Below are 22910 nucleotides of genomic sequence, written 5' to 3'. Positions count from 1 at the left end.
CCCCCCTCTCAGTGTGACTCCTGGGGAGGTTTAAACGGGGCCCTGTGAACTCTGTGGGCACAGCAGTGGGGTGTGCCTGGCTTGGTCTTTAAGAACATTCACTTTCTAGCTATCACTGTTCTGATGATCACTTTGAAAATCGGAGCCCAGCGTAAGTGGTGCATGTGAGTGTGCAGCAAGCCGCAGCCACTGGTTTGGCGAAGGGAGAACGGCCCCGTCATCTCCCCCCGAGGCCTGTGCGATTTGGCATTTTTCCAAGTTACCATAGACTTCTGTGGGTTTGTTGCATCCAAATGGAGAGAGTTTTATTTCCTGCCTCCCAGCGCGCCCCCCTCCCCCCCCCCGCCGCCAGGCACTCCTCCTGCTCTCCCCACAAGGTTACGGTGCATGCGCCCTGCGCTGTTCGTCCCGGGCAGCAGGGAGGCAGGGCCAGAGGCTGGGCTCAGTCCAGCTAAGCTGTCTAGAGACTAGAGCAGCCGCCGAAGCCCAGGGAGCTAAGATCAGCCCTTCATCGTTTCAGAGCTTCCAAGGCCAGAAGGGACCATTGTGACCATCTGCTCTGACCCCCTGTAGAGCACGGGCCAGAGACCTGCCCCCAACAACCCCTCGAGCAGAGCGTCTAGAAAAACAGCCAGCCTGGATTCAAAAATTGCCAGTGATGGAGACTCCACCACAACCCTTGGGAAATGGCTCCAGTGGTGAATTACCCTCCCTGTCAAACATTGACTCCCTATTTCCCGTCTGAATTTGGCTAGTTTCCACTTCCGGCCATTGGATCCTGTTATACTTTCTCTGCTAGAGTGAAGAGCCCATTATTCAATATTTGTTCCCCTGTAGATACCTCTAGACTGTGACCAAGTCTCCCCTTAACCAGAGTCTGTCACCGTAAGGCATTTTTACTAATCCTTTAATCATTCTCATGGTTCTTCTCTGAGCCCTCTCCAATGTAGCAGCATCCTTCTGGAGTTGTGGGCACCAGAACTGGACACAGGATTCCAGCAGCAGTCGCCCCACTGCCAAATCGAGAGGTCAAATAATTTTTCTCCCCCAACTTGAGATCCCCTGTTTATGCATCCCAGGATCGCATTAGCTCTTTTGGCCACAGCATTGTCCTGGGAGCTCATGTTCAGCTGATTACCCACCACCAACCCCAAATCTTTTTCAGAGTCCCTGCTTCCCAAGATGGAGACGCCCATCCTGTAAGTATGGCCTACAGCAGTGGTTCTCAACCAGGGATACACGTACCCATGGGCAGGGCCGGCACAACCCATTAGGCGACCTAGGCGGTCACCTAGGGCGCTAACATTTAGGGGACGGCAACCACGGTGGCCGGATCTTCAGCCGCCCTGGTCATCATCGGTATTTCGGGGGCGGGACCTTCCGCTGCCTCTGTTGGGGGCGGCATTTCGGGGGTGGGACCTAGGGCGCCAAAAAAGCTGGCGGCGCTCCTGCCCATGGGGTAGCAGAGGTCTGCCAAGGGGTGCATCAACTCATCTAGGTATTTGCCTAATTTTAAAACAGGCTCCATAAAAAGCACTAGCAAAGTCAGTACAGTAAAAGCCATGCTGCACAGAGGACACTGGCCAATTGAGGCCTGGAGAATACGGGGTGGGGGGAAACCCTAGTCATTGCTGGGAACAATTCCTGTTGCAGCACTTTCAGATCCCAGGCCCCGTGGTGGGTGTGTGTCCAGGGCACATCTCCACTGCAAACCCCCCAGGGCAGTGAGTCTCAGAGCCAGGTCAACTGACTTGGGCTCACCGGGCTAAAAATAGCAGCGGAGATATTCCTGCTTGGACTGGAGCCGGGGCTCTGACACCTGATGAGGGGGGTGGGTCTCCGAGCCTGGCTCCAGCCCCACTGGGAACACTCAGCCTGCCAGCCTGTGCTTGTCCTGGGGTCTGGGGTCTGTGGAAAGTTCCAGCACCTGAAGCAGATTGGCAGGGGAGGGCGCTGGCGCTGGTGCTGGCTCTGGTAGGACAGGGCCAGCCGGAGGGGCAGGCGATCAGGGTGGTTGCCCTGAATGACAACTACTGGGTTGTGGTTTTGTTTTGTGGTGTTGTTTTTGCTCAGCTGTTTGGTGGGCACCTAAAATGTCCCCTACCCTGGGCAAGAAAACTCCTCAGGCCCACCCTGGGAGGGGTGGGAGACGCCCCCAGGCCCAGCCTGTTGCTGGGCGTTCCCTGGGAGGGGAGAACGTGGGCACCGCTGCCAGAGGTCCCAGAGGCAGGAGGTGATTGGCCAGTGATCCCTGGGCCCTTCACGCTGATGGGCCAGGCCTAGAATGGGGCTGCTAGGGCCAGGCGCTGACCAGACTGGGCAGGGCCACCTGAGTGCCTCTCATGCTGGACCGCGCCCGTCTCCTGCCATCGGGCAGTGCCCGTCTCCTGCCACTACAGGCTCACAGAGCCCATCTCCTGCCCTCAGGAAGTGCCCGTCTCCTGCCGCTCCGGGCTCACAGAGCCCATCTCCTACCTTGGGCAGTGCCCATCTCCTGCCCTCGGGCAGTGCCCGTCTCCTGCCACTACAGGCTCACAGAGCCCTTCACCTGCCCTGGGGCAGTGCCCGTCTCCTGCCACTACAGGCTCACAGAGCCCATCTCCTGCCCTGGGGCAGTGCCCTTCTCCTGCCACTACAGGCTCACAGAGCCCATCTCCTGCCCTCGGGCAGTGCCCGTCTCCTGCCGCTCCGGGCTCACAGAGCCCATCTCCTGCCCTGGGGCAGTGCCCATCTCCTGCCACTACCGGCTCACAGAGCCCTTCACCTGCCCTGGGGCAGTGCCCGTCTCCTGCTGGTCCAGGCTCACAGACCCAGTTTGAGAGGTGTTGCCCCAGGGGTGATGGGCTGCAGGGCCGCCCAGAGGATTCGGGGGTCTGGGGTCTTCGGCGGCGGGTCCCGGGGCGGAAGGACCCCCCGCCGCGGGTCTTCAGGGCACTTCGACGGCGGGTCCCGGGACGGAGGGACCCCGCCCCGCCGCCGAAGACCTGGAGCGAAAGAAGCTCCGGGGGCCCGGTCCCCGCGAGAGTTTTCTGGGGCCCCCGGAGCGAATGAAGGACTCCGCTCCAGGGGCCCCGAAAAACTCTCGTGGGGGCCCCTGCGGGACCCGGGGCAAATCGCCCCACTTGACCCCCCCGGGCGGCCCTGCTAGACTGTGCCCCTCTGCCCCCCCGCGCAGCAAACAGGCGCTGCCCGCTGGTGCGGTGGCCCGGGGCGGCGCAGCCCGTGGGAGGAGCTCTCCAGCCCCACGCGGTTCATAATCGCTCTCCGTGCCCTGAAATGTGACTCCTTCCCTGCGCCTCCCCGGCCGGCTGGGACGGGCGCTGGCTCCGGCGGCTCGCTCCGCGCAGGGAGCCCGCGGCGGGCGGGGTGGCCCCGGGGCTCGGCCTGGCCCGGGCACCATGATCTGCGGCTGGAGGAAGAAATCGCGGCCGGAGCAGCCCCCGCAGGACGGCGGCGGCGGCGGCACCAGGCGCCCGGACAGAGCCTTAAAGAAAATGGGTGAGTGCCCGGGGCCCCCCGCCCCGTCCGCCCGACCCGGGCCCGATCCTGCCCAGACACCCCGCAGCCCGGCAGCCCCCCGGACCCCGGGCAAGGCGCACGCTTGGGGGCGGGGGTGTCTCGGGTACAGCTCGGGCCAGGCTCGCGCCAGGGCATCCGGATCGGAACTTCCCCGAAGTGCGGGACGGGAGTGTTCGGCCCGCGGGCCCGAAGCCGCGAGGATGGGCGCTGGGGCTCGCCCGGGGATGCTCCCCACGCTGTGCCCCCGAGCCGGGCCCGACTCCTGCCCCAGCCGGGCAGGTCACAGCCCCTGGGGTCCGGGGCAGGAGTTCGCTGCTGGGCGCGGCTCCTGCTCGTCTCCCCCCGGCCCGGCTGGCTCGGCGAGGGCTGCGCGGGGTCCGGCGGGGGGAGCTGGGACGCTGCTGTTGGGGGTGCGGTTACAGAACCGGCCTCTGGCCCTGTGCTGCTGCCAGGAGCCTTCCCCGGGCCAAGGCACCGACCTGGGGGTGGGGTGGAAGCAACCCCCAGGGCTCCGGGCCAAGGTGCAGACGGGGGGGGCAGCCCCCAGGGCTCCGGGCCAAGGCGCAGACAGGTCGGGGGCAGCCCCCAGGGCTCCGGGCCAAGGCGCAGACGGGGGGGCAGCCCCCAGGGCTCCGGGCCAAGGCGCAGACGTGGGAGGGGAGCCCCCAGGGCTCCGGGCCAAGGCGCAGACAGGTCGGGGGCAGCCCCCAGGGCTCCGGGCCAAGGCGCAGACAGGTCGGGGGCAGCCCCCAGGGCTCCGGGCCAAGGCGCAGACAGGTCGGGGGCAGCCCCCAGGGCTCCGGGCCAAGGCGCAGACAGGTCGGGGGAGCCCCCAGGGCTCCGGGCCAAGGCGCACACAGGTCGGGGGCAGCCCCCAGGGCTCCAGCAAAGGTGCAGATGAGTGGCTGCCCTCCAGGAACCTGGGCCAAGACACAGAGGGCAGGGCTTCCCTCCAGGGTAGGACTGGGGTGACGGGTTAATAGCTGCCTGTGGGCTGGACACTTGGCTTTATTGTAATCCCCCCTCCCATGTCTGTGGAACATCCCCCCCCGCCCCCCATGGCCCTCAGCCGGAGCTGAGCCCCCCTCCAGAACTGGCCAGGAGGGCAGGTTAAGGATGAAACAGACCCTGCTCCCAGCTGGATTCATGGGCTGGGGGGCTGCAAGCTGCAGAGGGGGCAGTGGGTGCTGAGAGCACTTCGGGTGGGCAAGGGCTGCCCCAGGATGGGGGCTCTGGCACGGCTGGAGCTGGGCTCTGGTGGGGGCCTGTGGTGCCTGGCAGGTGCAGGCCGGGTCCACACTCCCAGCTGGGCAGCGTTCCCTTCCATAGAGCTGCCCTGTCTTCGCTTCCAACCCGCACTGAGGACCTGACTGTGGGGACCTGCCTGGGCTGTGGCCAGGGGCTCCCTTCCTCCAGGGCAAAAGACCTGCTGGAGTCTCCCATTGCCATCCATGGGTGCTGCTGATTCCCACTCAATCCACTTGACGACAGGCCCCATGTCCAGCCCTGCCCCAGGTCTTGGGTACGTGGCCACTGTTTGTTGGGGATGCCCCAGGAACATGGGGGAGCAAAGAGGCTGCAGCAACTAAGGAGTTAATGCCCATTTTGTTGCAGTAAATTTTTTGTGCAATAAAATCCACAGTTGTTCGCGATCCAAAAGTCAAGTGTCCGGGGGACTGGCTGGCCCAGGGGTGGTGGTGCAATACGAGGCCTCTAGGCTGCTTTCACAACTAACCCAGCATAATAGTGACCACTGCCCAGTGGCCAGTACACAATGAGTTTGGTGGGTCTCCGTCCCGTTCCCGCGTCGCAGCTGGTCGTGAAGGAGCCCCGTGCCGGCAGCCAGGGCTGAGACGCCAAGGCCTGCGTGGGTCCTGCAGCCTCTGTGCTGGATTTCCACGTGCTCAGCAGCCCCCCACGGTGCCTGGTTCTCACAGCTCAGCACCCACAGTGCCCCCAGCCTGTAGGGCTGTTTGGAAATCTGCCGTCTCCCTTTTACCCCTGAAGGCATCACTCGAGGTGAGTGTGGCACTCACCAGGGCGGGCAGGCTGGTCCACCTGGCCCTTCTCACCAGTGCTAAATTAATAACTAAACCCCAAAGCCTGAATGCGGCATTTCTGCTGGGGCGACTTCTTTTAAACTCAAGCTTTGACTCGGGGAACAGGAGTTTGGAATGCAAGTGAGATGCCCAGAGACCCCGAGCTGGCGTGAATGTGGCCAGGAACTCGTACTGAACCATACGGCACAAGCCTTGGAGCAAAGGGGCATATCCTAGATTCAGAGAGCTTAAGGCCAGAAGGGGTGATTAGATCACCCAGTCCGACCTCCTGTAGACCACGGGCCAGAGAGTTTCCCCCAGTCACTCTTCCCCCACTGAGCCCAATGTTTGATTAAAACCTCTTCCAGGCAGGCCCCCAGTCTGCAGCTGATTTGTGATGGCATCATTTGTAGCACCACAAGGCTCCAGTCGGGGGGCCTAGAGAGGCCACAGGGCCACTTGCTGTACACACGGAGCTGACTGTCCAGTATCATTCCAGCCCATCCCCTGGGGATAGCGAGTGCTTTCGTGACGTGAACTGGTCCCGGTATCCACAGCTCTTTGTTCCGGGGGGTCACTCTATAGCTTTACTCTGGCCTTGAGGTTGGGTTTTGACTTTGTGATTGATGTGGCTGGGCTAGAAAGAGTGTGTGGGCTAGTGTTAGAGCAGAAGACACTCAGTCCTGGGCTCTGTTCCTGCGCTGACACCTTGGGAAAGTTGCTTCCTCTCCCTGGGACTCCATTTCCTCATCTGAAAAGTGGGGATAGTGATTCTTTCCCTGGATTGTCTGCAGTGTGGGGAGATGTGTAAGAGCTAAGTAGTAGCACTTATTACGCCCAGCTCCTGGGTTCTGGTTACAACCAAGTGTGACCCTGGGCAAGTCACTAACCTCTCTGTGCCTCAGTTTACCCATCTGTAAAATAATCCTCAGTGCTTATGGCTGCCTTAATCTGAGATCTCAAAGCATTTCACAAGCGTGAGTGCGTTAAGCATCACAACCCCCTTGAGAGGCAGGAGAGTACTATTATTCCCATTTTTCAGGTGGGGAAAGTGAGGCACAGAGAGGGGAAATGACTTGCCTAAGGAGCCAGTGGCAGAGCCAGAACTAAAACCCACGTCTCCTGACTCCCAGTCCTGTGCATCAGCCACAAGACTCCTGTAGGTGAGGATAATACCGTACTTACGTGCCTCGAGGGCAAGGGCTTGTCTACATGGGGGCATAACGTTTCACTAACTTTAGCCAGTGCCCACTCAAATAACCTGCGTAAACACATCCCAGTTCTTCAGAGCGTACGCGCCGGCTCGGTGATATGTACTCTGTAATCCAGTTTGCAAGTGTATTAAAGCTTCTTGAGATAGGTTCTCACACGCTAGCATTGCATTCACCGTGGCTGGCGTGGTGGAACTGCAGCTGACTCAAGTGCAGCAGTGAAGGGGTTAAGGTGCTAGTTGCCATGGGGGAAATGTTAGGCAACATGACGCTTTCCTCCAGGAAAAAGCACAACCGCTGACCAAGGCCTGGCACTGTGGGGGGGGGGTGTACGCCAGGCAGGACCAGAGCACACAGGGAGTTAGACACCTCAGGGCCCCACTGACATTCTCAAAACTGCCCCTCGGCTGCCAGCGAACCCCACAGGCACCCAAGTATCTGCTGGCCCCACAGCTAATGAGCAGCCCGGGTTCTCAAGCCAGGCGTTCGCCACCGGGCCGAGCCTGTCCGTGCTCTCGGGGCGCCTGACAAAGGACAACGGCGGGCGAGCAGGCTGGGAATTTGTGTGTGACCTGCTGGCCGGGTGGGACACCCAGATTCAAGTCGTGGCTCTGCCTGATCAGCCGCAGGGATGTGAACCCGGGTCTCCCACAGCCCAGCGGAGAGCCCCAGCCACCAGGCTGGTCTGGGCGGGGCTGGCTCTTTCCTGTTGGAGCCTTTTCCCTTTGTTCCTGGGCCAGGGAGACTGACTCGGTCAGCTGGGGGTCAGGGCACTGCTCCAAGGACTAGCTAGTCAGTTACAGGCTTGTCTGTGCTGCAGCGACCTAGCAGGGACCTGCCACCTCCGGGTGAGTGTGTTGACCCCTGGGTGACAGGCTCACTTCCCAAGCCAGGCCTGGGCTATCTCAGCTGCTGACCTGGCCCAGAAGGGGGCTCACACTTCAGGCTCCCAAGTGGAGGGATTCCAGCCTGTCAGTCGAGGCCCCCAGACCTTCGGGGAGCTGGGCGCTGAGCCCTGCCCCTTTGCTCCGCATTTCACTCCTGCTTTGGAGACAGCGGGCTGGCTCCTGCGGATCCGGGACTCTCCCCATGCATCGAATGGGGAGCCTGGGCACCCAGCTCGGGGCTGGGGACTCCATGAGGCAGGGCACCTATGGTGGCTGTTACAGTGCCCAGCGCTGCAGCGCCCAGGTACCTCGGTGGGTCTGGCCCTCAGATTGAGAGAGCTCAGGGGCCCTTTTCAATTTGATGAGACTCCTGGAAGCCTTCAGGCCCAGACACCTGTAAGTTACACATCCCTGGGCTAGCTTCCTTTCTGGCTGAGTGCCTCTGCGGCCATCAGAGAGCGATTTGTCCTGCTACAGCGCGCTCAGCGCATGTGTGCTGGCCGGGGGCCTGAGCTGGCTTTGGGTCCTGAGCTATCGGTGCTGGGCTGGAGCTGTTCCTGGGGGACAAGGGGATCCCAGTGACCAGTTTGTGGAACCGTGAGTGAGGGAGCCCAGGGGCTCTGTGCTGGAGCCCAGACATTGTTACCCCTGGGGCAGGGAAAGGGTTATCCCTGGGGGGAAGGCAGCATCTGATGGAGTCAGGTCAGGTGAAAACCCTCCTGTCTCCTGGGGAACCGGAGCTTCCGCCAGCCCAGCAAGGCGCGTTCCGTTCAGTTTCCCGTGGCGTGCAGGGCACACCTCACCTGACAGCAGGAATGGAGCAAGGGTGAGGGGAGGGCCAGAAAGAATCCCCCAGTGGCTCATCAATGAGTTTGCTGTGTGTCCCCTGGAGCTGTACAGCAAAAGGGACATAACCCCCTGCCCCACAAAGGGGCCTGGGCTGGATAAATCTGCCTTTGGATGTGCGGTTTGCCCGGTTTTTCTCCCACCATCCTCTGCTTTCCCCCAGCCCGGCAGTGGGGCCCTGGGGGGCTTCGAGGGATGGGAAGCAGAAATGCTCTTACACGTGTGTGAGAGAGAATTTCGCTCCGGTGCCTGGTGCTGGATTGACACTTCCAGGGGCACAGAGCAGACACAGCCCGGGCGAGCGCCCCTGCCCACTCCAAGCTAAGGGACCCCCTCAGGCATCTGACAGCAAGTGATGTGTGGGGGGAGGTGGAAACAGAGATAGATGGACCGTGGCCCATTCCTGCTCAGGCTGCCCCCAGAACTGTCTCCTTGTTGGGGATTTGCAATGCAGCCACCTAACCACTTGGCATAAAGCTAAGACTTGGCAAATTGCTTCTATTTTCTCTCCTCCCTGCGCCCCCTTTGCCCCCCCAGCTGCTTGTGTCCCAGCCCCAGAGATCTCAGGCAGGAACCAGTTTGCCATTTTCACCGTTGCCCTCCAAGCTGAGGTTTCATAGAGAAAAGTTCCTTGGATGAGGCCCCTGGTCACGCCCAGGGGGCCCTTGCCAGGTTGCTGTTGGGAGGGGGATGCTGGGTGGGTCTGGGCTGCACAGGCAGGGGTGTGGAAGGCGAAAGGCGGAGGACCCTGCACATGGGTCTATGTAATCTCGTGGACTGTCTGGCCTGCACCAGGCCAAGCGGAGCGCTCTGATGTGAAGCAGGAGACTTCTCTGTAGTCCCTGTGGCGTGTGTGTGGCTGTGCCGGGGGCACAGGGAGCGGAGACGGAGCAGGAAGGGGCCATTGCAACAGCGGCTGCTTTCTGGCCACTGGCTGGAGTCTGATGCGCTTTAACTGGGGTCAGTCTGGGGTCACTGCACTTACTCCGAAGTCACTGCAATCTGACTCTGGATCTGCAGTTAAATGCCGTGAGCTGCCCCCCTCTGATAGGCCAGGGCTAGTGTGCGCACGTGGCGGCCAGGGCTGCGAGGGGCCGGGTGGGCAGAGGGCTGCGTGGCAGGCGGTAGGCCCAGCACAGCTGTGTGGGTGCGGCGGGGTCGGTAAGGGGCCAGGCACTAGTGTCTGAGCTCCCCTCTTGCCATGAGCTGCTGACCGGGCTGCTCCTGGACTCCGAGTCCCATTGCCTCTGCCTGCAGACCGACGAGCTCATCAGAACAAGGCTCCACAGATAGGGCTGCTGCATGTCAGCACGTGGGGCCCGACCTGCCAACAGGCTCCCTGCAGCAGCACCCTGCCCTGCCCAGGGAGCCAGACCGAGCCAGGGAGGGCTCCCCGGCCTGCTGCATGGGCCAGGCTCGCTGGGACACATCAGGGCGGCCCAGGGACTCAGTGGAACAGGATTTTGTCTGCAGTCCTGGATACAGGGTTCCCCTTCTGCCCATCCCCCATTCCCCTTGGCTATCGGTGCTAGCAAAGAAGCAGTGATACGGGATGGCCGGTGTGTCTGCACTCCTGCAAGGTGAGTGCTTGCCTGAACGGGCTGGGTACCAGCTCTCCGTGAGGACAGGGGCTGCTGAGGGCTTTGTGTCCCCTCCGAGCCAGCCGCAATCTGGATTGAGATCACTGCTGGACGTGCCAGTCCTGTATCAGCATCACCCGAAGCAATGCCAGGAGTAGGGCTTGGGGTGGGGTGGAGGTCATCCTCTCAGGGGCTAAGCAGGGTCAGGCTAGTACTTGGGTGGGACGGCTGTGGTGCTGCAGGGTGTGGAGGGGCGAGTGCGTGGGTGGCATTGCCCTAGCTGGCACCATGCCCCCAATCTGTGCTGCACGGCTGGGAGAGCGCTTTGTCAAACGGGACATACCACTGAGCTCGCCCCAACTTACCCTATGGCTCCGTGTGCCAGTAGCCCCCGCAGGCCCGGCTGCTGCAGTGCGTGTACCTGATCACATCTCCTTCCAGCCAACTGCAAAGCCCATGCATTTTCACTCCCGATTCCCCCAGACGGGCGTCTCTGGGAACCTAATGTCCTAGCCAAATCCCGACCTGGGTAACTGCCCTCACCCTCTTTAAGTTTCCTCTGCAGTCTCAGCTGGGTATTACTTTCTGTTTCTCCCATGCTGCTGCAAACTGTTATGCTGTGCCATTCAACATCTGCTGCTTTCCACCCCAGAGGTGGCTGCATTTTAGTGAAGTGAGAGTGCTTTGCGGTAAATTCTCTGGTATGTATTCCGGCGAGATGCTGATTTCAAAGGGGCCATGCTTCCTCCCAGTGGTCTCATTCAAAGTCTCCATGGCCCAAGTGCTGCCCTGGAACCAGTGCGTCTGGCTGGCATTCCCGTAGGTACCCAGTTGTATCTAAGGGGTCATGGGATGTCCTTTCTTTTCAAAATGAAATAATCAGTGATCCTTGTGATCAACAACCTCAGATGGAGGCAGGTGGGTCAGGCCAGACTGTGGGTTACTGGTTCTCAAAGCCAAGATGTGCTTCTAGCTCCTATCCCTGCCGGGGCTGAGAACTGGAGCAGGTTGGGAGATTTTCTAGGATACATTTATTTGTCGGAAAATGAAACCAAACCTTTTTGCAGAAAGGAGAGAGTGAGCGAAAGCCAGAGCGTGCCCCGTAGCAGCCGCTCGCCTGGTGGTCGGGCCCTCCCCTGCGCCGGGGGCGACCAAGTGCGAGTCCTTGCCCTGAACCAGGCAGAGCAGAGCGCTGAGGCGTGGCTACGCCGGGGTGGGCTCGCTCGGCTTTCTGCAAGGTCTCGATTTCAGTGCAATGCAGAATGAAAACAAATGTTGGAACCGCAACGGCTTTTGTGAGCTGGAATTCTTGTGCCTCGCCCAGCCCTCGGAGACCCTCTCTCCGAAGTCTGTAGGCGGGGAGGGTGCTGGGAGGCTCTGCAGCATCCCTCTCACAGGATTAGACCCCCCCCCCCCCCGCATGTTTGTTCCCTAGAGAAGCCAAAGGCAGCCCTGGCTTGCACCCGGGATGACCTCTGTGAGGCGTGTCTGGGAACAGCAACGGGGTGTGCGGCAGGCCAGCCTTCGGCTCAGGCCCCGGGAAGTCATTTGGCAAGAGAAATATTGTTCTGGGCAGGATGCAGTCAGCACCCAGCCGCGACTGTTTGGAAGGGTGAATGTTCTGCACATTAGCACACAGGCAGCTCGCATTGGGAATGCTTCGCCCTGGAGCCTGAACTTGTGTTAATGCGCTCACGTGTGTGTATGTGTGAGTCTGTCTGTGCATATAGACGTGCATCTATGAGTCTGTGTGTCCATGAGTCTGTGTATGTTAATATGCATGTGCATATATACATGTGTGTGTCCGTACATGTGCGTCCATGAGTCTGTGTGTGTGTGTGTGTCCACGAGTCTGTGTTTGTGTGCATATATACGTATGTGTGTGTGTGTCCATCTGTGCATGTGTCCATGTGGTCCGTGCATGTGTGTGTCCATGTGTCTGTGCATATATACGTGTGTCCATCAGAGGTGCTGGACCTAGGGGTGCTGGGGGCTGCCGCACCCCCCAGCCTGATTTGGTTTCCATCATATGCAGGGTTTACAGTTTGGTTCAGTGGCTCTCAGCCCCCCGGTGTCTGGGTGTGGGGTGGTGTGCTGCGGTGCTTGCTGGAACTCTAACATCTGTTGACAGCTGTGAGCAAGTCTCGGTGGGAGGGCTGAAGCAGGCACAGGGGATGCAGCCTGCCGTGTGCTGGAGGAGCGAGGGGCAGACGTGGAGGGCGCTTTGGGCTGAAGTCTGTGGTGAGTGCCCGGGGGCTGTGCCAGGGAAGGGTCCAGCCCAGCGCACTACCCCAGGCGTGGATGGACACACTGAGCGGAGCAGTGCCGTGGTGAGGGAGGAATTCCTCCCCTTGGGAGGGTCAGGGATGGCTGGGGAGGAATGTCACAGCTCCGGGGTTAATCGCAGTCTTTCCTAACCTGCCTAACCCGCCTGGCATGGACTGCCTGGCAGGACGGGCTCTGCCCTGGCATACTAGGGAGTTTGCTTCAGTGCCTGTGTCCACTAACGCAGTGGTTCTCACAGCCGGTCCGCTGCTTGGTCAGGGAAAGCCCCTGGCGGGCCGGGCCGGGCCAGTTTGTTTACCTGCTGCGTCCGCAAGTTCGGCCGATTGTGGCTCCCACTGGCCGCAGTTCGCCGCTCCAGGCCAATGGGGGCTGTAGGAAGTGGCGCGGACCCAGGGATGTGCTGGAGCGGCGAACCAAGGCCAGTGGGAGCCACGATCAGCCGAACCTGTGGACGTGGCAGGTAAACAAACCGGCCCGGCCCGCCAGGGGCTTTCCCTGAACAAGCGGCGGCCCGGCTTTGAGAACCACCGTGCTAACGGATCTGGGCACTGGGCTCATTCAGCTCGAACAGTCGAAACAAGGGCAGCTCAAACCAATCCCCATGGCAGCATGGCACGGTCATTGCCCTGACAGGAACCCTCGACCAGCTCCAAGCACCCTTCCTCAGCCGCTCGACCACACCAGCCCTGTGGGGAGCTTGGCTCAGCGTCCCTGGGGGCACCAGAGGGGCTGGGGAGCTGTTCACACAAGAGGGATGCACTAGCTGGAACACTTTGCCTCTTTGTAGCGCTTCTCGGCCGAGAGCCTCGTAGCGTTTTACACCTGTCCGGGCATTCAGCTCCCAGTCCCCAGGGGGATGCAGGGAACACGACCCCTGCTTAGGGATGTGGGCGACAGCCAGGATCAGAACCACTCCTGTGCTAAGCAGCTGCTGCACCTACCAGGGTGCCAGGTCCGAGGGGGCTAAACACTCCCGCTGCTGAGCTCTGTGTAGCTGGTCTGCAGAGATGGGAGACTGGCACATGCTGCCATGGGGTGCCCACGGAGGAATGCACAACACCAGTCAGGAAGGGGTTAATAGACATTCCCTCCAACAGGAGACACTGGCAAAGCACGACCAGCCCCCAAATCCTTCCCACCCGGCCTGTGGGGAGGAGAACTCCCCATGGCGTGACGAGCCCGGAGTGCCAGGCCAGTTTGGGCACATACCAACAATGCCGATCATGCCTGAGCTGAGCAGAGATCCTGGTGTCATTACCCCTCTAGGGCCCGGCCTCTCCAGAATGCCCAGGGCCAAAGATGTGCTGTAACATGGGGCTAAAAACAGCCTCTTACGTAACTCGCGTACGCCCAGGCAGGGGCCATGGGCACGTGCCCGTCACATCACACCCAAAGAGCTAATTGAAAGAGACACTCTACAGGATGCAGCAGGGTTCATTAAAGCCTAACGAGGCCTATTTATGAGATGATCCTAATGACTGAGTTATTATAATAGAGCTGTCACTTCCCGTTATGTGGGGGAGAATGTGCAGTGTCATGTTAACCCTGAGTCCAGGGGCTGCAGGCTTGGCTGGGGGTAAGGTGACCAGACAGCAAGTGTGAAAAATCAGGACAGGGGGTGGGGGGTAATAGGATCCTATATAAGAAAAAGACCCAAAAATCGGGACTGTCCCTATAAAATCGGGACATCTGGTCACCCTAGCTGGGGGCAGTTCTGAGGAGGGAATTTGAGGGGTGCGCGGCAGTCTGTACATGGGGGGCGGGAGGGGGGCAGGACAGGCCCGTGCTGGGTTGGAGCAGGTGATGTGAACACCCAAAGCTTTGGGCCGTATGGCAAGGGCCAGTGGAGTCTAAGGAGCGCTGTGAAGATTTTTAGGCGCTGCAGGAAGTGACGCCCAGAGGTTCTAGATTGACAGGTCCCTGCAGCCTTCTGATTGGCCCATGCTCAGTATTTAATCCTGGAGGGTGGCCCAGGCGGTTGGCTGATTGCCAGTCTTCCACCCAAGCCCGACTTGGAGCCTGAGTCCAACCTGGAGACTACCTCTGATCTCTGCCTCTGCCCCCCGCCTGACCCTGGCTCTTGGTGCTTGCTGACTGTCTTGCCTTGTGGGTGCCAGCCCAGCTGGGACCGCTAGGCCTGACTGCCAAGACACCGTCCCTTACGAGGGGCACTGTCACAGCCAGGGCGAGGGTGGGCAGGCCAGTGCCTAGGTCAGGGCTTAGAGCTGGGGCTGGCGTCTCAGAGTGGTAGGTCAGGATCCCAGGACCAATGCCAGGGGGCAGGAATGGAGCCGGGGCTCGGGGCAAAGCCAGTGTCCGTGTCTAGAGTGAGAGTTCACGTGCTGAAGTCCAAGCCCGCTGAGATGCAGGTCCCTCACTGCGGCTGGCTGGGGGCGAGTCCTCGCTGCACCGACACTCCTGGGCTTAACTCGGGCGCCAGGAGCAAGCGGGGCCCGGGGAAGCTGTCAGGCCAGCCTTTGGAAGTGCTCCAGCCTGTGGAGTGCCTCTCTGTGGGTCGAGGTAGCAAGGCAGACAGCCCGACCATGGCTGCCGGGTGGTGGCACAGAGCCGGGGTCGAGTCCAACCCCGCAGAGCCTCCTAGGCACTGCCTGCTGAGATGGCTCTGGGGCAGGCTCGCGAGGGGCCCTTGCGCAAGCCACCAAGTCCTGCCCTCTCGTAAGCAGCTGCTGGCTTTTGGTGCCGGTTTGAGCTGCCCAGCATGAGACCCAGAGGGATGGATCCCCCAGAGCGCTCAGCATGGGCCCCTGTGGGAACTGACCCTGACTGTGGGGGCCGAGCCCTTTCTGCCTGGTGGTGCCAGTGCTGCACAGACACCGAGTGAGAGCCAGGCTGAGGCCCGGACAGACTGAATAGATAAGACAGGCAGAAGGCAACAGGCCACGAGACTCGCCCAGGGGATTCCTGTGATTTATAATTGTTTTTACTTTCCATGGTAAGACATTTTAAAGAAAGAAATCCACCTTTGCCTGCAGGTGTGGTACCTCATGGCCCTCTGAGCCAGTTCGGTATCGCAGGCACCTCTCTGGCCCCATCACTGCACTATCCTAGCACGTCACGGTTTTTAATGTCTTCCCCACAGCCCCCGGGGGGCAGCACAGTGCTCTTATCCCTGTTGTGCAGGAGGGAAACTGAGCCACAGGGAGGTGAGGAGACTTGCCCAAGGTCACACAGGAAGCCTGTGGCAGAGTGAGGAATTGAAGTCTGGTTTCCAACATCCCCCCGAGTGCCATAACCACTTGGCCATGCTTCCGTTGTGCAGCTGAGACTTGCTATCTGTATACTGATCTGGCACTCAGCAGCAGCGTGTCTGAGCCTCACGGCTATTTGTGGGGTTAGCCGCACAACCCCTCTATGAGGTAGGGAAATCTTATCCCCATTGTACAGAAGAGGACCTAAGGCACAGGTAGATTAAGTGACTCAGTCAGGGTGACACAGCACGTCAGTGACTGAGCCAGGTTTCCCGAGGCCCAGGACCATCCATTTGACATGAAAAGCGGTAACGGACCATAAACAAAATGGAAATTGACGTTGTGGATTTCCATTGTCTCAGATCAGGGGAGTGCAAGGCGGCAGGGGAGGGGCAAACGCACGTCTAAACCAGCAGAAAGTTAACTAGATCTTTTAAAAAAAGATTAATCTCTGATGTTAGGAACAGAGGCAAAGAAAGTGACTGTGGTGTCCTTACACTGAGTGTCCCTTTAAAATGTCGCAGGAATCTAGTTTCACAGAAAACAGAAAACGCAAGAATGAAGGGTCAATAATCGACTTCGTTTTTGGAGAACAGCTGGAAAAGTCTTCGTGCGGCTGAGCCCAGGGTGTGCTTGCGCTGCGCCTGCCAGCAAGCAGGAGAGTTGTGTGTCTAGAGGGGCCCACTGTGACCAAGGCCCCAGGGTCCCGAGCAAAGACCTGAACTGGCTTTGTGCATTTCACAGTCTTAACCCTGGTGTTACCTTCCGATGCCCTGTGACCTCACGTAACCTCTGCAGAGGTTTCTCTGCTCCCATCTGCCTGGCTTCGTTCCCCTTCCCCACCTGGAATATAGAACAATTTATGGAAAGGGACAGACCAGCCAACACAATTTTTCTGCCTAATCTAAACTGCCATTCTCAGCAAGAGAAACAGTTTGGACAGCAGGCCCAGTGACTCACCTCCATTTCCTGCATTACTCAGAGGCTCCCAGCGATGCCTCCAACTCACACGAGGCCCGGGCCCAGGGAAGAGAAGGAAAGACTGACCCGATGGGCTGGTTGTGGACAATTCCATTTGGGATCTTTTTCCTGGGCAGCTCCTCGTGGCAGAGAGCTTGAAAACGAGGAGTGAGTTTATGGCTTGGGTTGTGATGTGAGATCAGAAGCCACCTGCCGCCCTGCCTGAGCCACTCTGGCCTGACACCGTATTGTTACTGCAGTAACGCCCAGCATGGCCTCGCCAGGCAGCACCCATGCACATCCAGAAAGATGGGCCCTACTCCACTGACAACACAGATAGAGTGGGGGAGAGGGCGAAGTGTCATGACAGAGGTCACACGGCAGGTCAGTGGCAAGGCTGGGAATGGAGCCCAGGTGTCCCAACTTGCAGGCCAGCAGGCTGGTTGCTGGATTGTTTTGTGGCTGTGCGAGGCCTTTGAGTAAGGAATCGCTAGCTGAGAATTCTCTGCTTGGCCCTGCCAGGGCAGCACCTCGCCTACAAGGTGCCAGGCCAAGGGGAATGGGCTGCCACCTCTGAGGTACAAAACCCAGGACCTCTGGGATGATCTAGACTGGACAGGTGGCAGCACGCACGGAGCACCCTTCTGGGTTTCCTGGGACAGCTCCCTCAAAAAAGGGACGAGTCTGGGAGAACCCGGAGGGGAACCTGGCCTGTGTGTGAGCTAGTGGGTGACTCTGAGTCTGCGTGTGGTGTAAAACAGGGAGGGATGATGTTAAAAGGAGTCACAGAGTTGAGCAATTCCTCTCTGGTGTGATGCTTGTGCAGCTTTTTTACAGTATCTTAAATCCCTTGTTTACAACTCCCCTGCTGATTAATGGTCATTTCACACCCTCCTTTGTTGTCACTGGGGAACTGACAGTGGAGGACTGTCAAAGTACCACAGATTTCTGTAACAACCATACGGCACAATCTCATAACTTCATACGCACCAAGGATGGGTTTCAACAGATCATGACCTTTCCTAGGATAGCTTACAGGGCATGCTGTGTATGAAATATATCGTAATTATATGACCGGGTGACTATGGGGGTTCCAGGGTGCTGCTTTGAGTACAGAGTGCTATGGGGAAACTGAGGCACAGAGCAGAGAAATGATTTGCCCAAGGAAAGCTGATGGCAGTCTGAATTAACACTCAGGAGTGCTAGCTCCCAGTCCCATAGTCTACCCACAACCTCTTCACTGGGCTGGTGTTAGATACTTGCTTTGCACAGTATTACAGTTCAGTCCAGGAGTCAAGTATCAGAGGGGTAGCCGTGTTAGTCTGAATCTGTAAAAAGCAACAGAGGGTCCTGTGGCACCTTTGAGACTAACAGAAGTACTGGGAGCATAAGCTTTCGTGGGTAAGAACCTCACTTCTTCAGATGCAGTCCAGGAGTGAAAGGGTTAACGGTCACACACTGGGCTGCTAAGGGGAGTCCTTGTCAGTTGCTTTCTGATTGGCTAGAAGGGCTTGGGCACAGCCTGTGCTCCACGTTAAGAGCCAGGGTTACACAGGGGCGAGGAACTGCCTGGTGGGGGTTGCAAAAGTTAGTCACCGAACTCGCCTTTAAACCCCCTGTCGGCGCCTCCGTGTGTCTGGGGTGCTCAGTGTTTTGCTGCCCTGGCCCTTGCTGTCTGAAGCCGGCGAGTCTGTCTCTCTCTGTCCTAGGGTTTGATGCTCCCACGCAGCTCCACCAGCACCGTGCCAGGCCTGTTACGCAGGGTGCGTCTGTACCTGGCACGCTGCACCGTTACAGCGCTGCCAAGCTCCCCGGCTGCAAAACACCTGTTAGCAGGCGGCCCGCATCGCTGGCCCCTGTGGGGCTCTCCAGTGCGCCCCTCTGGGTCTCAGGTCCCTGGCCATCGCCTCTGTCTGGGACGGATCCCGTGTTCCTCCTGCTCTCAGGCCAGGTGCTGGCCGCAGCCCCTGTGTGTGATCACCTCAGCGGGTCCGACCCTGCAGCTCCGTTTCCTCCAGGGGAGTGAGGGTGGGAATCAGCAACCAAGCAGCCTGCTCATAGCAAAGTATCTCTTATTTCAGAGAAAACGCCTTAAAAACACTAACCCAGGCTGTGCGCCTGCTTGCTTCCCCTTCACTTACTATTGGCTGGTTCTGGGAAGGCCAGTTCCTTTAGACTCCTCCACAGACCCTGTCTCTCTCTGTCCTAGGGTGACCAGACAGCAAGTGGGAAAAATCGGGACGGGGCTGGGGGGTAATAGGAGCCTATATAAGAAAAAGACCTAAAAATCGGGCCTGTCCCTATAAAATTGGGACATCTGGTCACCCTACTCAGTCCTCCTGTCTCAAGTGTCCCCAGGTTTGCAGGGCATTTGCAGACTCAGCATTGCAAAACAAGGTTGCAGAGACAAGATACAGGGTCACCCTGAAGCTAACAGCTGCTCCATTGTGTTTCAGAGTATACCCAGATGCCCTTATCTGGGGAGCCGTTTATAGCGAGCTGGGACACAGCAGTATTCTCACACAGCAGGTCTGGCAGTGTTCAGAACAGCAGCTCCACTTCTGTCACCACCTGAATCCTGGGGAGCCTGGAGCCAGAGCGGCTGGAGAAATGGGCTGGCTTCCAATCCCTGTGGCCTGCTGGACCCATCACTAAACTCCTCCAAAATGCTCTGTATCTAAGCCCTGCCCCGCCCAGGGAAATGCTGAGATTTATTGCAGAGGAAGGAGAGCAGGGCTTGGGGATGGGGCAGTGGATCCCCCCGCATGGTGCAAGTGGGGGAGCAGCAGCGGCGGCAGCCACAGAGGGATGTGGAGCCTTTTCCATTGCACAGGCTGGAGGCAGGAAGCTCTGGGCTGGAATCAGGTGCAGGCACTTGCAGTAAATGTTGCCATCCTTCACTGGGCGCGGGAGGGCCCTGGCCGTGTTGCTATTTCTCCCTCACTGAATTTTTTTGCATCTGTTCCCAAGGGGATAAAACTGCCCTTGAGAATACTGAGCAGGGCTGAGCCAGAGCTGCCAGGAACAATCTGGATCAGAGGGGGGCCCTTACGTAAGCTCCCCCCCCCCCCCCACGCTGGCCCAGTAACATCCCCTTGAAGGCAGAGAGCAAACGGGCTGCTGGCGGGGCCGGGGAGAGCAGAGCTGAAGGCTGGGAAGGCAGGAGGGAGCCGGAGGAATGTGCAGGATCAACACGGGCCAGTGTTTAGACAGGAGGTGCTGAGTGTTTTTAGCCAGTGAGAGTGACGATGTCAGGGGAGGAGAAGACAGCGAAAGCAGGGAGCTCAGAGCCCATGTGTCCAGAGGCACAAACCTGGCCAGTCCCCTGCAGCAGGCCTAGCCGCATGGACCGGCCTCCCTGCCCCCTCTGGGGCAGTGCCCTGGGAGAGCCAGTGGCCAAACCCTGCTGCTCTTGGTTTGCCAGGCAGCACAGGCAGCACAGAGCCCGCTCTGTGCGTGAGCGCCAACTGCCCAGTGCGGGAGGAGCACGGGGGGGGGGATGGCCTGGTGCCAGAGGCAGGGACAGGATAGCCATGGGGGCTCTCACAGCACTGGAGTGTCTGAGTGCTGGGCGGGAGCTGGCCTCCTAAATTAACCCTTCAAAGACTGTAGGCCTTGCCCTTGGCTAGCCCCTTTCCACGGAGGGTTTCAGGCACTGCAGACAGGCGAGTCACACAGGAGTGAAGGCTCAGGCGTGGCCGGGAGCTGGAGATTGTTCCTGTTTTGCAGATGGGCGAAGGGGGGCCAAAAGAGTAAAGTGATCTGCCCTGTGTCACTGGGTGCAAGGGGCTGTGGTGCTGCCTGGGCCCTGTGGGCATGGCTGGGATGGCGTTTGCAGCCTCTGGCAGTTCTAGACCCGGGATTGCACATTAGTGCGGAATGCGGCAGCCCCTGTCTGTGCTAGCGCCACAAGCCACGCCCACTCGCGGGGGAAGGAGCTGGCATGAAAGTTCTTTCATAAGTGTCCATGAGGTCTGGAGCTTTCCGCATTTGCAGCGAAGGGGAGAGAGCGACGTAGTGAAGCACAAGCCTGAATATCGCTCAGGACGCCTGGGTTCTATTCCTGGCTCTGCTCCTGCCTCTCTGCGAGACCTTGTGCAAGTCACTGCACCACTCTTTGCCTCAATTTCCCCATCTAGGAACTGGGGATAATAATGACCTGCCTCCCAGTTAACTTGTGTTTGTAAAGTGCTTTGGAGTCCCTGTGACAGAGCTATCTCCGTGCCGAGTATGGGGGTCAGGCTGGGCCTGGCTGGGAAGCAAAGCTGGGAATTACGCCTGGCCGGTGAGTTTCCAACCTGATTCTTGCAATGGTTTAAAACCTTGTCAAGCTCCTTAGCGTGCTCTGAAAGCACAGGGTGGAGCCCTGGGCAGGCTGCTTCAGTGCACGGCTCTGCAAAGTGCAACCGAGGAGGAGGGCCTGAAGGTAACACGGGAGAGACACAAACAGGAGCTGGGGCCGCGCTGTTGGCCAGATGCGAATCAAGGTGGAACACACAATACTGGCCGGGGACGGAAGGCAGACTCAGCGCTCTAGTCAGCCAGAGGCAAAGAGAGCTCAAACCTCCAGGGCTGAATCTAGGAACTGCGATCACGGAGTAAACTCCAAAAGGTGCTTTCCCTGCTCTGGAAATAGAGAGCGGAGGGGTTTTCGTGGGCTGGGAGGGGAGCAGGGACTGCCCCCCAAAGCCACTGTAAGAGACCAAGGATAGAAGACAGGGGTGTGGGGCATGTGGTGGAGCTCACAGAGCCTGACCCAGTTTCCACTGAAATCAACAGGAGACTTTCCCCTGGCTTCCAGGGGAGCTGGATCAGGCCCTTACGCTCCTGACCTCCGTTCTGCCACCACTGGACGGCACCGGGGGTCTTCAAGCTGCGTCCAGTGGATGTGTCCAGTGGGCTGCTTGAAGCAGGACTCTACGGGGTCAGGAACAGAAGGTGTTTGCGCTGCGTCTTCCCTGTTTCTTCTCTGTTCCTGCCGTCAGTCAGCCCAAGCATTTGCCGAGGCTGGTAATCTGGACTCTGACCTTTCCCCACTGGGAGCCTGAGCCCTTCGAGTGAATGGAAGTGTTTCCACTGGAGTGGGAGCAGGGTCAGAGTGAGTCAGTCTCACTCTTGCTTTCATTCTGGTGTCCAGCAGCGTGGGCCTTGCGGCGTGCGCTGGGCGAGGCAGGGAGTCCCGGGGGCGGGGCTGGGGGTAGCCGTGTGCCTGGGCCTTTCTGAGCAGTGCACTCGTTCAGCAAAAGGCTTCGGAACCTTGGCACGGGAAAAGTGCCTCTGTAATCTGGGCCCGAGGGGAGATTTCTTCATGTTTCCATTCCATGAGGGAGAAATCACGTACAAGAGGCGATGGAAAGCGAGTTTACACCCCATTTCTGGCTATTTCCCTGACACGCCAGTGGATGGATTTTCCATGGCCCTTGAATTTCCACGTCGTTTGAGACACTGGGCCTGGTACTCCTCTCCCTTCCCCCCGTTTTACCCCCGGGTAACTCCATTGGCTCAGTGCGGCGACTCCCCCTCTAGGCCTGCGTCAAAAGAGAATCAAACCCACAGGCCAAAGAAAAATCATCTGTTCCAAAGCACTTCCTGGCCCAGTGCTGCTTGCAGCCCCAGGCGACCGCAGCTGGGAGGAACTGCAGAACCTGGCTTACTTCTCACCATGAATGTGGCTTGTTCATGTCTTGCCTTTCACCCAGCATAGACAGGGAAACTAGGCTGGCCAGGCTGGCAGTGTTTCTAGTCAGAATCACTTCCTTCTTCCCCTGCTGGCAGAGAGCTGGGTCGCATTCCACGGGGAAGGTTTAAGACTGGGAATCTCATAGGAGCCTGAGGGAGTTTGGTGCCCAAATTCCAGTGAAATTCTCTGCCCAACTTGGATACTTTGCCGATCCCAGACAAAACTCTCCCTCCCCCCAAATAAAATCTTTTAACCCTTTAAAAATGTATCCGAGAATGAAATGTGGGGCTGAAAACTAGCCCCTCTCTAGCTCCATGCCTGGGTGCCTGGAACATTTAGTAGGTCAGAATAAATCCCTGGCTGAGTTTAGGTCCTAAAACAGGCCATTGCCTGGTGATGAGTTTCAGATCAGATTATAGCTGGATGATTTTGCATCCCCTGCTGCTCTGGGGGGCTTTGACACAGCCTGTAATTTGATTTACTTGTTGTGATTTCGTGTCATTTACTGTACAACACCCTCCTTTGGAAAATCCACTCAGAGCCAGCGGTTGTCTCGCCTGCTGTGTGCGTGGTAGACAAGAGCAGCCTGGCGCATCAGATACACTCACCTCGGAGTCTTTGGCCTCAATGTCAGTATCGCACAGAGGCTAAGGCCCTGCCTTTTCCACTGGGCAGGACCTAGGCCTTGTATTG

General features: G+C 58.9%; 1 protein-coding gene across 3 annotated transcripts in view; it reads left to right on the top strand.

Moving 5' to 3' along the window:
- Window positions 1-3292: 3292 nt before the first annotated feature.
- Window positions 3293-22910, top strand: part of PLCD3 (phospholipase C delta 3) — a 52874-nt gene continuing 33256 nt past the window's right edge. The window contains exon 1 of one of the 3 annotated variants that reach the window (XM_034755905.1): window positions 3293-3498. In XM_034755905.1, the coding sequence (XP_034611796.1) occupies window positions 3399-3498 (100 nt within the window). In that variant the 5' untranslated portion in view covers window positions 3293-3398. Of the gene's footprint in view, window positions 3499-19287; window positions 19403-22910 lie in introns of those variants that run through there. The other 2 variants (XM_034755907.1, XM_034755906.1) reach the window with 2 other exon arrangements.

This window comes from Trachemys scripta, chromosome 23 (assembly GCF_013100865.1).
Source record: "Trachemys scripta elegans isolate TJP31775 chromosome 23, CAS_Tse_1.0, whole genome shotgun sequence".
NCBI lineage: Eukaryota > Metazoa > Chordata > Testudines > Emydidae > Trachemys > Trachemys scripta.
This window is presented reverse-complemented; position numbering and strand designations above follow the sequence as displayed.